Source organism: Calidris pugnax, unplaced genomic scaffold (assembly GCF_001431845.1).
Source record: "Calidris pugnax isolate Ruff unplaced genomic scaffold, ASM143184v1 scaffold219, whole genome shotgun sequence".
NCBI lineage: Eukaryota > Metazoa > Chordata > Aves > Charadriiformes > Scolopacidae > Calidris > Calidris pugnax.
In genome coordinates, this window is record NW_015094507.1 from 9,339,244 (window position 1) to 9,355,987 (window position 16,744).

Consider the following 16,744-nt stretch of genomic DNA (forward strand, 5'->3'; position numbering starts at 1 on the left):
TAAAAAGCCTGGGAGCTGTTGTAGTTTTCAGCGAGTTATGTCTTTACATGGGTTCCGTTTGCCATGCACAATAGTCACAGTGTGCTTTTGGTGTAATTAAAGAATAGTTGAAATAAATGTAGTATTACTTTCAGAAGCATTTGGCATCTTTTGACAGTAGAGTGTTGCTGGTTTGGATAATGTTACATTGTGTGGCTGCAAAGAAGCTTTTTGTTGATCTTCATTCCAGACAAAATAGAAATGTGTTTGGTTTTTTTGTTTGTTTAGATATTTTTATGACAATGTTGAATTTCAGTTTATGTGAGTGAAAGTATTAAACAGAAACCTTCTTTCAGATCTTTAAAGAAGAAATAGGTATTCTTCAAAATAAGCTGGGCCTTCTGTAACAATTTAAGTCCACATTTTTCACGTAACACAATTTCTATCATAATTTGTCAAAGATTAAACAACTGCTGAAAATACGAATCATATTCTGAGTTACTGTGAATGGGAACTTTTAGTGTTGTGAGCTACATGGCAAAATGTGTGCAAGGTTAGAATAAAATATCAGGTACACCTGAATAATCTACGTAGCTTTATAAATCGTGTTAAAAAAACCCCAAAAAACAGACCATTGGTTCTCTTCCTGCATGTCACAGCCAAAGGTTTATCTTTCCTCACACCCACTCCACTTTTTTTCACAGCAAAGGTTTAATATCAGTGCTGTATTCCTTTGTCAGAGCCTGGCATTTCATTTTTATTTGCCTCTGTATCTCTTGAAGGCAGGATCAGATCAGTGACTTAAATTTCCTTCCTTGTGACTCTTAATTCTGGTGTAGTTTTGCCACCCCAGAAGTTTCGCCTTGAGCTCTCTTCAGTTTTCTGTAGGTGAGAGACCTTGGAAAATATTTATTTGCCTGCAGAAGATTCCTTTATTTTCACCTTTCCCATTACGATGTTTGTCTTGGAAATTTTTCCATGGTTGCCCAACTTGTATAGCAAATAAGTTTTCCTTGTTTGTGGGCACCTGAAGGGATAGATACGATTCTTTAAAGCAAATTGACAAGTCTGGTATGTTATTCATTTTTCATTTTTCTTTACATTCTTGCTTCTACTCCAAGAATGCCATTTTTAGTAAGATGCCCTTCTTTTTGGCAGTTCTGGCGTGGCTCTCTTTTCCCCTCTGTTAGCAGTGCTGCTTTCCACTTGTTTGCTGTGCAGTCAACGCCGCTCCGTTGGGGAGAAATGAGGTTCCTGCTTCACATTCCAGCATTGCTTTCTCTTGCCAGGTTTTTCTCGTGGACTCCAGTAATTCCTACAGGCTATGTTCCTTAACTTTGCCCTTCAGACTCTGGCACCAGGCGGTCCAGGAAAAAATTGAGGTGGTCAGTACCACCAACGCCTTTCCTGAATAACTACATAACTTTAGCACAGAAGCTCCATCTCTTCTTTGTTTGTGTTGGTGTACTGTTTTGAAATTGTGGTTACTTTTCATATTATGTTTTATGTAAACAAAGCAGTCAGTGTGAGGGCTGGGTTGTCTTATGTTTTTGCCTTTCACTTGCCATCCCATTCCAACTTTGATGTTCTGTATACTCACCAAACTGAAGTTCAGGCCCTTCACACAATGCTTGTTCTGGTTCACCACCCCTTTTAAAAGGAACTCTTCTAAATTGAAGTCTCATTTATTTGGAATGCAAGTTAAAGGTTTTACCCTACCTGTATATCTCCAGCTATCTTTGTAGCTTTAATTCCATTTTCTGATTGTTCTTAAGTGTATTTTCTCTTGTGCAAAAAGAGAGGACACACTAACTGCAGTCCTGTTAATATTAAAATCAAAATATTTTCTTCTTCTTGTCGGTCAGCTGTAGAAATTGTAGATTTTTTCAAAAACCGTAAAACATTTAGAGAAAAATAAATAGGTAAGCCACCGGCAGTGAAAGAGGATGAAAAAAAAAAAGCTTATACTCAAACGTAGTATCATCCTGTTTAGAATCATTTTACCAACTCACTCTGAACCTGCTATTCCAGTGCAGTTTAACACTGATAGCTGTGTTGTGCTCATTCAAGGAAGAATGGGATTACATATCCTGTTGTCTTCATTTCCTTCCATGGGTTGTCTGTGCACATTGATTTCCCTGAGCTTTTTCTTCTTGAGGCTAAACAGCCCCACTCTCTGAACCTCTCCCCTTGTGAGAAACATTCCAATCGCACAAGCATCATTGTACTACTTGCACACAGTGTGTCTGTGTCTGCTGGACTGGGGACCCTGGACCTGGTCTCAATAGAGGGGAAGGATCACCTCCCTCGACCTGCTGGCAGTGCTCTGCCCACTGCTGCCCAGGAGGCAGTTGGCCACTTTTTCTGTAAGGGGCACACTTGCTAACTCATGTTCATCATGGTGTTCACTGGGACCCCAGAGGTCCTTCTCTGGAAAGCTGTTTGGTCCTCTACCTGTACTGCTGCCTGGGGTTATTCCTCCCCAGGTGCAGGACTTTGCATTTACCTTTGTGGGACTTTCTGAGATTTGTTTGATCGTTTCTCCAGCCTGTCCACATCCCTCGGAATGGCAGAACGAGACTCTGGTGCATTAGTGGCTTGTCCCAGGTTTGTATTGCCTGCAAACGCACTGAGGGTGCACTCCATCCTATCATCAAGGCCAATAATGAAGGTATTAAACAATGTTAGCCCCAATATCAACGTCTGGGGTACGCCACTAATCACTGACCTACAGCTGGACTTCATGCAGCTGATGGTAACCCTTGGAAACTCGCTGAACATCTGGGTTCAAATCCACCTCATTGTCCACTTACTCGTACTTCATCAGTTTATCTATGAGGATACCATGGGAGACAGTGTTGAAACTGTTGTTGAAGTTGAGACATCTGCTGTTCTCATACACTGACCTAGTTATCTCACTGTAGAAGGCTATCAAGTTGGTCAGGCATGATTTCCCCTTCATAATCCATGCTGACAACTGCCATTCATCATCTTGTCCCTCATGTGTTTTCAGAATTGTTTCTGGGGGTACTAGCTCCTTTACCTTCATGGGGATTGAGTCTGACCAGCCTGTGGTTTCCTAGCTTCTTCCTTGCCCTTCTTGAGGGTAGGAATGACACTTGCTTTCTTCCAGACCTTGGAAACCTCCCCTGATCACCGTGATTTATTAAAGATTATGGAATGACCTGGCAATAACATCAGGTAGTTTCATCAGCACTTGTGAACAAGTCATTGGGATGCATCCACATCTGATTTGTTTAAGTGTTTCCTAACCTCATCCTCCTCCACCTGATATTGATCAAGTTTACATATCACACATAAAGAATAACACTGGATTTATCTTATGATGGAAATAAATCACCTGGAGCATGGAAATGGTGGCTTTTAGTGTAGCCAGCAAGTGAACAACATTATCCTAAAATGACAAAAGTGTATTGGGATTGCTGGAATGTTGGTCACAGCAGTGGCTTGATACTTGAAAGCAAAGACACAACAATAGGGACTTCCTTCCATCTGAATGCGTACTTCTGAATGGCCTTGGGCAACCAAATCAAGCTAGGAATCTTAGGTTAAGTAGAGTTAGGTATATGCAGTTTAAGCACTGTTGGAAACCGTTGGGATTTTGGCAGAATAAACCCCACTGTTAAATTGTACTTCTGTATCATTTGCCTGGTGTCAAACAGATAAATAGAACACTCACAACATAAAAACTGTGTGTTGAATTTGCTGCTTAATCCAGTCCCATTTGATGTGTAGGAAGACTTCCCATCCATACCCTGGCACATTTCTGGCTCCTTTGTGTGTATTGAATCCTTGTTGTCCTCTTGATCTTTGCCAAACAGATACACATCTTGACTAGTTCACATTTTTCCTGAATGTATTGTTGGTAGCAGATTGGAAAGGAGCAAACCTGGAAATTTGTATTTGAGGTAAAGAAAAGATAACTTCTTAAGTATTATTACATTTGTCCTTGAGATGCTGCTGCTTAGTGGAAAACCCACCAGACTTTACAAATTCCCCATTGCTTATTTTTGTTAACTATTTTGTGGGGACTTTACATGCAAGTACTGGTCGAAACCAGAAAATGACATGAATTTCAGTGGGAGTTGGATCAGAATTACTGATATTTTTAATAGTTTGATAATAAAGTAATTTGTAATCTTGTTAGAATACAGGTGATACTTTCGTCTAAAATGTGTAATTTGGACTCCTGACCTGCAGCTGGTAAACCCAATGGGAGTTTTGATTCTGCCTTTCTTCTTCCCCCCCCAATTTCTGGCATGAAACCTTTTAGCTAAAACACTGGAGGAATAAGTTGAATGTGCACTGCTAGTAGTTAGTGCTTCAAATTTTTCCAGGGAGGTATCAAATCAGATTCTCTTGATGCTTCCAGACATCTTTATAACAAGAACACTTGCAGGTGATATAACGTAGATACAATTGAAAGGTTAAAATGCAACAAATCGCCTGCAAGAGTAGCCTCTGCTTATTACAACATAATGAAGGTGAGCTTACAGTTTGCTACATCTTCTCAGAATAATTCCAAATGTAATACAACAAAAACGTAATTCTAAAGCACACTTTAATACCAGTGGGTGTAAATATAGTCACATTTCTATTTCCTGTTCGAATTCATTATTTTAATCCCTGTCAGATTCATATTTGTGGTAGTAATGTACCCTGCATGGCAAGTGCTGAGAAAACATTTATAAAAAGCTTTGCCAGAGAAATCTGACTATATAGACTACAGTGACTTTACTGTTGAGAATCTTCATGTGTTTATGGAAAAAAGGTACCAGTTAAGCATGTCTGATTTGTAGATTTTGTTGCTCAAATACCTAAGTTTCTTAATAACTCTAATAGATAGAGTAGTACAGCAGTTCTATTGATATGCTGGCAAAGAAGCAAACATGACCGGTCTTTACCATCTGTTTATAATGCTATATAAAGAAGACCTTACTGGTTGCCATGGAAACCAGCATTTCCAAAACCACAAGTGTTTGCTTAAAATCTCAAGCCATCTAAAGTCTTGTCTTTTCTGGGGGAAAAAGAATAGAAAATCTCTAAAGTTTTCCACTGATTTCTGCCCCCCCCTCCACCCCCAACAGTTGCTTTGCTGTAAAATGCATTCAGCATTTTTGCACTCTGTCTTGTTTAATGACTTCATAAATTTAAAGCATGCCTCTAGTAACTTAATGAGCTTATTTGATGCTTAGCAATGGTCCAGGAAAAGGGATCGGATATTTGTTGTGGTTTGTGTTTGTCTTTGTAAAAGGAGGTTTTCCTGTTCAGAGGAACTTGCCTGATTGTGATATTGACAGAGTGGAGTGAAAACCATGGAATCTGGGCGGAGGTCACATTGAAAATATGTCTTTCCTGAGTAAAAACCTAGATTCATCTTAATTATCAGTGTCAGCCACCTGGGTCTCACTGAGAAAAGACTCTCTGGAATCCGTAATCTAGAGAAAAACATCAAAATGAAGATTATACGGGTAAGAGTTATGGTCTAGGTTTGTCTGTATTCTCCATTATTGGCTTAAAATTGATTTTTTGCTTGAAATAAACCCTTGAAAGGCCCTTGGTGTATAGTATTTAGAAGTATATATGTTTGTCATAGTGTCTGGAAGTATTTTTATTTCTTCCCATTTGTGACCATATGTACACATTGCCACATTGCATTCTGTCTTAGTTCTCCACTGTGTTATAAGGTGTGTTTTTTTCCTCCACCAGTTTGTGAAAGTCTTCTGCTGTATATAACCACTTAACTTCAGTAGGTTGTGACGAATCTGTAGGGTCTTCAGAAGAGGTGCTGCATTTGGATTGAAGGTGCTGGTTGGTTTTTCAACCACTTAAAACAATTTCTGTTTCTTTCTATTTAAAAGAAAGATTTGTATTTACAGGACTCTTATTGTGTATTCGGCTTAAGCCACTTACTTTAAGTGAAAACAATCCATCGAAGCATGGAACTTGGAGGTTCTTTTTCACTACTAGTACAGAGCTTTCAGTGTTTTTAAGGAATAAAAATTTGTAATAAATTAATCCGAGTAATGCTGAAGATCAGTTAAGTTGCTGTGTAGAAATATTGTTGAGTACAGAAGGTTAAAAGAACTTCTTAGATCATTCTGTAATGACAATACATATCCTAGTGTTTTTGCCTCTTAATGTCTCATCCATTTGTAAAACACGCTGAGAGCATGGATTTGACCTGTTTCATTGTTGCGTTTCCCTAGTAGAGTTTATTTAACACAAAATACATTTTTATGACAGGCTTTACAATTACAATATTGCTGAAGTGACACTGGACCTCCAGAGGTGTCTGAATTCATTAGCCTTGTGAAGCTAATCGTATTTCTGTCATTCACAGAGCTCTCCAGAAATATTTGTATTGCTTTCACTTAGCAGAATATTCTTGCGTCCGAGAGAGCCTGTTTTCAAAGAGGTAGTCTTGTGCTCGAGTAGACCTGTTGATGTTGGTCGCCAGTGGGGTGCTAGACCTCCCACAAAGTTTAAATAAAGTAAATATTGATGGAGAAATCAGACACACAAAAATTGGGCTTCTGTCTAAGTATTTGTGGTTAGAAAAATAAGGGTGCCAGACCTGCAAGCTGCTGCTGGTCAGAGTAATTGCACTCAGACACTAACTGCATTTTTTGGTGTTAACTTGCCTGCTGTCCACGTTGCATTCCAAGATCAAGTCAAACACTGACCAGGAAAAACAGCAGAGACTGGCAGTTGATTTTAAAAATACATTTTGGTGTTTGTTTTCTATGTGGTGTCTTCAGTGTCACCCTTGAGGTAGTCCTTTTTGCCCTGCCCCTACCACTCATAAGATCTCATGGGTGCAGGGTGGAATTATTTAAAAAAAAAAAAAAGTACAAACCTTTTTTTTCCCTGAATAATCAGTATCTTTGAGATAAATTTCTGATTATAGCTGCCCTTTATTCTTATAGTGCTTTTTTTTTCCATGTCCACAGTAAGCTGTTTTCAGCTCTTAAATAACCACGCAACAAAGCTCTTTTGAAACTTTAGTTTCAAACTGTTGCTGTGCGTTTTCATTCAAGTGAAAAAGTTGCTGGTTCCCTCCTCCTTAGCAAGCAAAACTTTTTTCCTCTTCATCCTCAGCTGGTCATAAGTTTTGCAGTAAAATGGGAGTTTAGAATGTTTGTGTTTGGTTTTGTTTTCTAACAGCAACTCCTCCTGTTGATCCTAAGGGATAACCTATCCTAAAGAAAGTATGTACATCAAAAAATGTGTAAAATAATGTGCAACTGTGTAGCTGATCTTCATGACAGTGACTCAACCTCAGCTTTTGGGAAACCCAGTAACCTAGGAGTAGTGTATGGGAGACTGATACAAGTGTCTAAACGGAGTTCTGTGGGTTCCAAGGAAAACATTTTTTTTTTTTCCTTTCAAGAATTTGAAGGCTGTATCGGTGTCTAGGAGCTGTAAATGCTCAAGTACAATGAACTGTGAGTAACCAAGGCCAAGCATCAGTATTTGCTTTGCACCTGCCCAAAAGCCTGTAGTTTCTTAAATATCATCTTTATGATAAGATTTGATTTTTTGTGAGAACTTTTATGATGGTTTCTGTGTTCAAAAGGTGGTTAGAATTTTCTTCTTGAAAGTGCTACAATATGTGGGATATATATACTGAAGCCTGAAGAAATAGGTACATGTAGCAGCTCCAGAACGAGACCAGTCTCTCTTCTGATCTTGAAGGGTGCTCTGACTTTTCCTAGAAATCCTCCAAAAAGCTATGTCTTAAGATTTTCTCTTGTGATAAATTATTTCTGGGAATGATGCGATTGACCCCAAGTTCTGCGTGCCTCCTGGTGTTCTAGGCATAGTTTTTTTTATGCTCCCAGTCCCTGCGAAGATCACATTTAATAAGCAATGGGGAGCTGAAACTTTTCTTAACTAAAGGTCAAAAATTCCATGTGATGTTTCTCCCTGTAAGTAAAATGTTGTGAAAACTGACGAGCTGTTTTCTATTCTCGTGGAGACACTGAGGTTGGAAAAGACCTTAAGAGCTCTCCTCCAGGAGCTTCCTTGTCTAGAAGGTATGCTCTTGCAAACTTCTTCTAAGATAAAACAACTAAGATATTCTTTCTTATTTTTCTATTCAGTTTGTGAAAAATATATTTCATATTATTAAGAAACGCCTGATGTGGATTTCTGGGACACTTGAATACCTCTTTCATACAGACTGTATTTTAAGCATGCAGTTGAGCGATTTTTAGTCACTCTCCCTGGATGAGCCTGAGACTTCATAAAGGCAAAAAAAGTTACCAAAATCTATAAAGTTCTTTGCATTCCAAAAAATGCTGTGGCTTTTGTAGAACTGAGCATTTTGAGGTCTGTTTTTCACTGAAGGCCTCAGCTGCAACTCATAAAGTATTGTTAAGACTGCTAGCCAAATGGAAGCACAGATACAGCATTGTCTGTATAAGTTATTCAGTGACTGTGCCTGTAGAGGTGCAGCTACGAACCCATAATTTTCAGGCAAGCGCTTTCTCAGGGGGCCACAACCATTCTTCTTTTGCACATGATTGAATTCCATCTTGGCTTAGTCTTAACTAAGCATCCAAGTATCACACCATGTGGTGGTCAAAGTTATGCAAAAGTTGCTTTGTATCACAAATGAAGGCCAGGTTACTTCCAAATTTGCCTTTTTTATTATTTTGGGGGGCTTTGGATGAAGAGCCAGTGCAGAGGCCGGCCTCTGTCTTCTTCACACCAGAGGCCCTTTTGGTTTTTGTCTGTGAAACTCTGTGTTTCTTTGTGATTGGCTTCACAAAGCTAATGGCTTGAGCCCCCTCGTTTGCTCAGAGGCAGGCAGAGCAGGAGTGCTGTTAGAAAGACCTGCCTTGTAATCTGCCATAAGAGCACCTTCCCAAAACATCAATGCCCCAAAGCCTGGCCTGACCCATTACCCAGGTCAGCTTACTGGATAAACCCTTTAATTGCTAGACAGCTACGTAAGGGTAATGAGCACCATCCCCATCGCAACCCTGTTTCCTAGGTAAAGAAGTTCTGCCAGCCCCCAAACTTATTTTCCGTACCCGAAGAGATGTTTAGTGGTCCAAGCCCAGGCATAAGTTTCTGAAATGCACATGTTCTCATCTGCAGCCTCCAGTGGGCTTTGGAGTTGAGAGCATCCCTCCTTCTGTCATGTCTTGTCAGCTGGGTATTTAATTGGAATCCCTTTTTTAAATTCTGTTCTCCACATGTAAAGTAAGTTTGTCTTCTCCCTTCTGCTGAACTGTGCTCAAAACACGTGTCATGACAAGGCTGATCCCCCCTCTACAGATTTGGTCATGGATGTTGGGATGGACCAACGTCTATGTGTGTTTTGAAGACATGTTGTGCAGAGGAGTATTTAATATATACTTGGAACTTGAGTAGCAAGTGAAAGTAAGTCACTATAGGCTGCTGCTAGTGTACATCAAATATATGAAGTTGAATGCTCTGAGGATTTAAATGTATGCATGTTTGAGTGTGATCATACAGTCATATGGTGAATCCTATGATTCAGGTAAGTGCATCTATAATACAGTGGTTTAACCTCCATTTAAAAAATGAGTATGTCAAAGAGTTTTCTCTTATTTACTTCTGACAAGTCATTAATAAAGCAAATTGGATAAAAGCCCTGAGGCTGGTAGAACTCTTGCATTTCTAATAAGGAAGCCGACAGTCTTGCCAAATAGCTCCATGCCTTACCTCTAGTGCTAGATATAGAATTGTCAATTATAATTAATTTTGAAAAAGTGTTAGTTTTTTTCAAATGTACCTGCACCTGTAACTGTGAGTGCATCCTGATACCGCTTCTGTATTGAGCATAATAGATGTTACTTTCCTGAGATGTATGTATTGTCACGTTTGTGATTGTCAGTTTGAATAGAGGGGTTGTTTTTTTGAAAACAGTTTGCATTTCAGCCTAAAACTAGCCTGTGTTTTCCATGACATTATCTGAAGCTTATAAATCTTCTTCATCAGCATAATTGATTGTGGTTGTGTTACAGACTTTCCCAGCTGCTTTTTATTAGAGCTGTGTGAACAGGTGATTTCCTCCCCCCCTCCTTTTGTTTGACATCTGAAGTGGGGAGGCAGAGGAATGGCTGATCATCACCCCGTATCTCTCCCTGCTTTCCTTCCCCTTGGAGCTGAACAGAGCTCACGTGTGACCTGAAACTAAATGATTGATCTTATCAGTGGGATGCCTTCAATAAAATGCATGGAAAGGAAGGGCAAAATGTCCAGCAGGGGTGGGGGGGACAGTGATCTGTTCACTTCAGCCCCTGCCAGCAGGCTGGCGGCTAGGAGGGCACACACCTGGGCGACGGTGGAGGGGCTCTTGCTGGCCTGTCGGGATAATGGATGAAAGAGCTGCAAAGCCATTCATCCTTTCAAATCCAACATTTGGGAAATACTAAAAACATCTGACTAAATATTTAACAACCTCTCTTTAACCCTTCTGAAATACCTTATCGCATCTGCTTTGGTGGGAAATTTGTTCTGTATTTTTAGTGGTTAAATTTGAACTAACACCATTACCCTTAAGTATGTGTACACCCACTTGCAGAGTCAGTTGACTTCACAGTTGCCTGTGCTTTTTTTTTTTTTAAACTCCCATTTGGTACCTTGAATTTTCCCCCCATGTCTATCTCTTCCATACAGTAACTGTTGTATTTGTCATGTTTCCTCCTATTGTTTAATTTCAGAGTTTAATGATAAAAATAAAAGGGGTAAGAACACTAGCTATTTTTGTCTTATGCAAAGAATATAGAATCTTTGCATTATTTAAATAAAATTGCTCAAAAATACAAATGGTGCTTGCAATGAATAGTAGATTTATTGTTTTTGTAATGTAAGTGTAAATTACTGATGGAGTTAAACCTGACAGTTATTGGAGGTGAATATTTTAACTGCAAAGTCTACCGAAATGGCTGCACATGTGGAGAAATACACAAAGCATTGAGCAAAATGCTCATGTTTGCTTGATTTATTCTCTGCAGCAGACGAACTCTGGTAGTAGGAGGTGTAATTTGCAGCACATTAGCTATTAGCCAGTGTCATTGCTTGAGTGGGTGGTGTGAGTCTCTTGTGCCTGTACAGTGTCACACTGCGCATGTGTCAGAGCCAGCCGCTTCTCCCCTGTGCTCCAAGATGAATTTTTTGTGAACAGTGTTCTGTATTTAAAACTGTGAACCTGCTAGTTTTCAGATGGGCTGTTCTGTCACACAGATAATATATAGAGTAAATGCCCTCCCTCCCCAAAACTCTTAATGCTTTGCAAAACTGAATTGTTGAAGTGTTTTGACTTTCCTACCTTTCTTGGTATTCCATCCTTTGGGGATGAAGTATATAATTTGCAAGATACCCCGTAACGCAGAGCAAAGAAAATTGTGTTTAATGTTTCCTTTTTGGGTACCCTGTGCGTGTACTTGTGGTGTTCAGCAGAGGTTTTCCAAAAGACTTTCAGCTTGATGCATCTATTTTTTGTCTGTGTGCACAATTTCACTTGGGTTGCTTTTAGTTCACTTTTTTCCCTAGAGGCACCTGTCTCCTGCCACGTACCCATCAAGACTAATTGCACCATCTGGAAGACTTTTGTGTAGCTGTTACTTGTGTGGAATATCTCTTGGGAGCCTAATTCAGAATGTGAATGTGACCCCTGAAGCCATGTCAAGTAGCTGCAGTAGGTTCTAGTGTCTGAAGGATGATCACCGTAGGCTTTATTTGTTTCAAGTCTAAGGTGGTTTGCTTTAGCATGGATATGGTACATGTCAGTAATGCAACTTCAGTCGGTTTTGAGTGGAATTAGACTTTGACTACTGGTTTGGTAATTCATAGAAAATCCTGTCTGAAAATTACATCCAAACCGTATGTAACATATAGGCTATAAGATTAGGTGTAGAAATGGCAGACCTGTTGCTCCTTATTATTACGCTCTTTGATTTTTATGTCCTGTTCTTCCCCCCAAACTGCACTTCTCATTAATCGCTTTCTCCTAAGAATGCCGGGTGTTTGTCGCTGGTGGTGTTGTGACCCTGCTCAACAGCACCCAACACTTGCTTTTGTTGCTGCTACAAAATGGATTGATTGATTGATTATTTTCAGCACAGGTGATTTTCTGCTTCTGTTCCTCACCTTGTCTGGATCAGGTGGAGTTGCTTTAGTGCTTCACTTCCAGTGCTCTCTGTCTAGGCAAGGGCTTAGTTAAAGGAAGGCACTGTATAATCCTGCGGTGAACACCTTTCTTCTCTACTTCTGTAATATCCTGTCCCTTGGCAAGCTCTAGAGCACTGTCAGGCATGACAAGCCAAAATGTTCCAGTTGTTAAAAGCATCACCATAATCTGCAGTATTTTGGTTTTGTTTGTTTGGTTTGTTTTTGTTTTTTTTTTAAAAAAAGTGTTATCAAGTTCTCATGGGATCCTGCATGTAGTAAGGCACTGTGATTTTTACATGGGACATACGTATGTGGGGAAAAAAAGCAATTTTTTTTTTTAAAACCACTTTTCTTTAAAAATGATGGAGTTGTAAAGAATGTTGAGGGAATATAGTTGTATTCAGTTGCATCATCTGTGTAACTTCTGTGGTTGTGAGTAATGTGGTCAAATGAAGTTCAAGCCAGAGAATTACTTACACCACCACAAACAATTATGAATTCCATATACAGGATGCATACAAACTATATATTATTCAGTATATGTATTTTCTGTTTTTTCCTTGGTAGTTCAATGTTCATTGTTGCTCTGACTTTGGAAATCTATGGACTTTAACATTTTAGTTTAAGTTTTAACTTAAGTTTTAACTGTCTTGCCTGCATTTTGTAAACTGTATTTTGGAACCTCCTAAGAAAAGGTGGGGTTTTTTGTGTGCTTGGTGAGAATAAAGGTATGCAAGTTATAAATTTACAGAATGCTGAAGGCAAACTGTCTCCTCCTCCTTAAAATCCCTCACTACACATACCTGATAAATAAAATAAAGGTACACGCTGCAGGACCACAGGGTGTGCTCCTGGCAGGAGACCTGAGCTGCACCGGCTTTCCTGGGTTTGAGTGGTTGGGAAATACTGGGGGGCTGATCTAAAAAATAAAACATTTATGCACTGGAAAGTTTTATATGGTATCTACCTTTCACTGGTTTTTATGCCGTTTTAGTCAGGGTTGTGTTGTTGGGGGGGTGAGTTTGTTGATTTTTAAGTTTTGGGGGTTTTTTTTAAGGCTCTTTGTGAGAGTGGTGGGTCTGTGGCCTGGTTTCTCCTCAAGGAGTTGTTTGAATTTCACATGCTAAAACCTGTGCTGAGTGTCTTCTGTTAAAATATTGATTACCCATGTTCTCCTAATTTTCAGAAACATTTTAATTGGTTTATTTTAGGATAATTAGCAATGTTATGTGTTAATTGCCATTTGAATTTCACTGCTCTGTTAAGAGAGACGAACATTTAATTGCATTATTGCAGATTAAGATTGGTGGTTAGTCCTTGCTTTTGGCTGGTTTTCAGCTTTGACTGAATGTTTGGTGTCCACTTGGTTCTTAAAACCTCAGCTAAGTTGAAACAAACTCTGTGTGTGAGGCCATGCACGCTTGTTCTCTGTTTTGGAAATTTAGCAGAAGTTGATACCTGCTCTGAGAGCGGGGTGTAGCACCACCAGGCTCTGTACACCTCACTCCTACCTTGTCCTAGGTGGGCCAGACAGCCTACAGGAAAAGCAAATGGGATGTGGGTATATTAGAAAGGCACAGAACAAAACAATACATAGCCTCATTTGGCTCATTAGGCCCTGCCAGAGCTAAAAATGTTGTGGGTTGTGGTAGAAAGCCATAGTGGCCTCCTCTTATGTTAATTGTTAGCTGTGTTTGTAAGCTGTAGCTGCACTGAGTGTGAGCTCAGGGCTTCTCTGGAGGGGGAAGTATTAGCCTGGAATGAGGGGAGGTGTGAAGGTCAAGCCCAGCAGTTGCCTAGTACCAGAACCTCCTCTTTCTCCTCCTAGAGCTTTTTGAGACATGTAGTTTGTGCCATTTCCCCATCACTGTAGGAAAGGTTGTAAAGACTCGACAGTCAAGATTTTTTTTCTTTTTTTTTGCAGTAGTGCAAGAGCTCTCACACAGAAGGGTGCTATTTAAATTATTTGGTTTTTAAATGTTTGAGTCTTTGTAAAATGAAATAGTATACTGAAGATATTCTTGTGTTGTGAAGTGGTGTAAATGTAATGTAAAAAAATTGTAAAAAAAATCCAAAGAAACTTTAAGATTGCATCTACTGTTCTCTTTATTCCAAGATCAACATCTTAGATTTTCACTCAGATGTTTTAAAGACAAGTTCTGTTTTGATTTCCTTCAGTTATTAGGGCTAAAATGATACTCTGGAATAAAATTACTGGAAATGCTTAGTAATCTATGATGTAGTTCTTCATATGATTTATTTAACAAATATTTAGATGATATCGGAGATATGGGCTCTTATTTACTGGAAATTAGTTTACAAATTTAGTAGCATCTGGAATATATTATCCTTTCTTCCAGCTATTTAGCCTTATTGATGAACACAGGAAGTAGAAAGCAGCTTAACAAGGACAGGAAGAATACAACTGGAGACATTGCAGTCAAAAAGGAAAACTAAGTTTGCTTTAAAACAAGTTAATTTCTGAGTTGGTGCATCTAAGTGGTCATTTAGAATTGCTTTCAAAAGATAAGGGGTTTGAGGCAGTTTCCTTCTGACCCCAAATTTAAAAGTTCAGCATGTCAAACAGTTACTTTGTTTAAAACAGCCCATCTGTACTTCATTTATCTCTTTCTTTACGTGTCATCAGTTTCTGCAAAGTGTATTCCTAATATACTGAGACGTGTTGTGTGTATTGTGCGGTCTGTTCTCAGCCACTCTGATCTAAACAGTTTTCTTTCAGCAGGTGTGAGAACCCGACAGCAGGTTATAGATTTTGGTTGTACCTTTCCTCCTTTCCCTTTCTTCTCTTGAAGTACGAGGTTTCTTTTGATTTTTTTATACTTCAAACAACAAACTGAAAGCTCTTATGTTCCCGTTACAGTAGATCACATTGAATTAGTCTGAAATGTTCCTGACATGAAATGCAGGATATATGCTGCTCCTTGGAAATAAACAAGATTTAATCCTTAATACATGCTTAGTGCAATAGTAGTATTTAATTGTTCAGGTAAAGGATGACAAAAGATCATGATTAATAATTGCACCCTATTTCCATGTAAACGTGAATATTAAAGACTTGATTAAATGATGGCAGCCTGAGATCTGAGGCTGTCTTTCTACTTTGTTATGACCAGTGAAAATGAATTGTGAAAACATGCTGCTTTTTTTTTTCTTTTCCTTTTTGTAGGGGTTTTGTCTCCGATAGCCGAAATAATTTACAGATGCGAGGTTTGGTCATATTGCTTATTTCCAAAGCTGCTGGACCCAGCACAGCAGAACTCTCTTTCCAGCACAGCATGGTCAGTGGAATTTATTCCAGGTATGTATAACTTTCTTTAGCAAGATACACCAAGGTACATTTGATGGGCAGCTTTATGGTGGTATCAAAGCATCTGAAGTGGCCTGCTCAGCTGTTAAGGAAAATACTCTTTATATAGCTCTTATAATATCCACACCTATATCTTCATTGTGGCTTTTGGGCACAATCAAATTAAAAACATTTGGATCAAGATAGTTACTTCAAAGTTTATGTTAAGAGGAGCTTGGAATCAAAAAAGTAAAGAAGCTAATTATAGGGTATTTTCATTTTGGGTTGCCTAGGTGTTACTCGATTACATCTTACTAGAAATTTCAGAGTCAGATTGCCAGTCTAGTGGAATACCAGTTGGTTTCACTGAGCACATAAGTTTTGCTATAACCCTTTTGCAAGATATTTTCTCATGCAACAGCAGTGTAGAATAAAGTTTTTACCTCTCACGTGTCACAGCAGAATTACTGAGCCTACCATTAAGGTTCCTCAGGCTCTCACTGAGATAATTTAGCTTCATCGAGTTCCTAAATATTTTTTTAAGTATTTAAACTAAATTGCGTAATGCTAGTATCAACAGCAATAAAAAGTAGTGGTTGCCCTCTTTTCTATATTTGACAGTTAACTGTTCCACTGAAGTAATAAGTGAGATCTGGCTGAAAAATGGTAAAATTTGAATTTTTGAAGTCTTTTTGAAAAATTATGAGTGTTCCTTGGTGGAGGGAACAGACTCCCATATTTTCGGTTAACTGTGTTTCTGATCACTGTGATGCATTAAGTGAAAATGCACAAAATTAGTGACATGTTTGTATCCTGATATGTTTTAGAATTGCAGAGATAGCATTATAACATTGAAAAGACCAAACAGAGATGTTAAAAAAATATGCAGTATCTTAAAATAACAGAGAAGGAAAATATGTATGAATGGTACAGACAGAAATAACAGTAAGTAAGAAAAAAGACGAGGCTATAAAAGACGCTTGTTATTGAGGGCTGTGTTGTCCCTTTAGCAGTTTAATTCCATTCTTGTTTTGTTTCGTCCTTAATGTCCCCTTAGGGTTGTAAAATTTTTATATTTATATGCAAATGATGCTGTATGAAAGCATAATTCTAGTTAGTTAATTATGGCACAGGAGGTATTTTAGTTTGTTTTGTAAATGATTAAAAAAGTTTACCTTAAGTATGCCTCATGAAAGGAGAGAAAAAGCATTATTTTTTGATAACTAAGTTCTTGAGTATGATGATTCTGACCATGGAGGTAACGTTTGAGCGTTTAAAGCTGCCGTT

The 16,744-nt window shown here is 38.7% G+C and overlaps 1 protein-coding gene across 2 annotated transcripts in view; it reads left to right on the forward strand.

Annotated features, from left to right (window-relative positions):
- PDSS2 (prenyl (decaprenyl) diphosphate synthase, subunit 2) overlaps positions 1-16,744 on the forward strand; it is a 118,592-nt gene that overhangs the window by 34,749 nt on the left and 67,099 nt on the right. The window contains exon 2 of one of the 2 annotated variants that reach the window (XM_014964743.1): positions 15,338-15,469. The exons of the other annotated variant lie outside the window; for it this stretch is intronic. Within the exon in view, the coding sequence (XP_014820229.1) occupies positions 15,338-15,469 (132 nt within the window). The remainder of the gene's footprint in view (positions 1-15,337; positions 15,470-16,744) is intronic. 2 annotated transcript variants of the gene reach the window in all.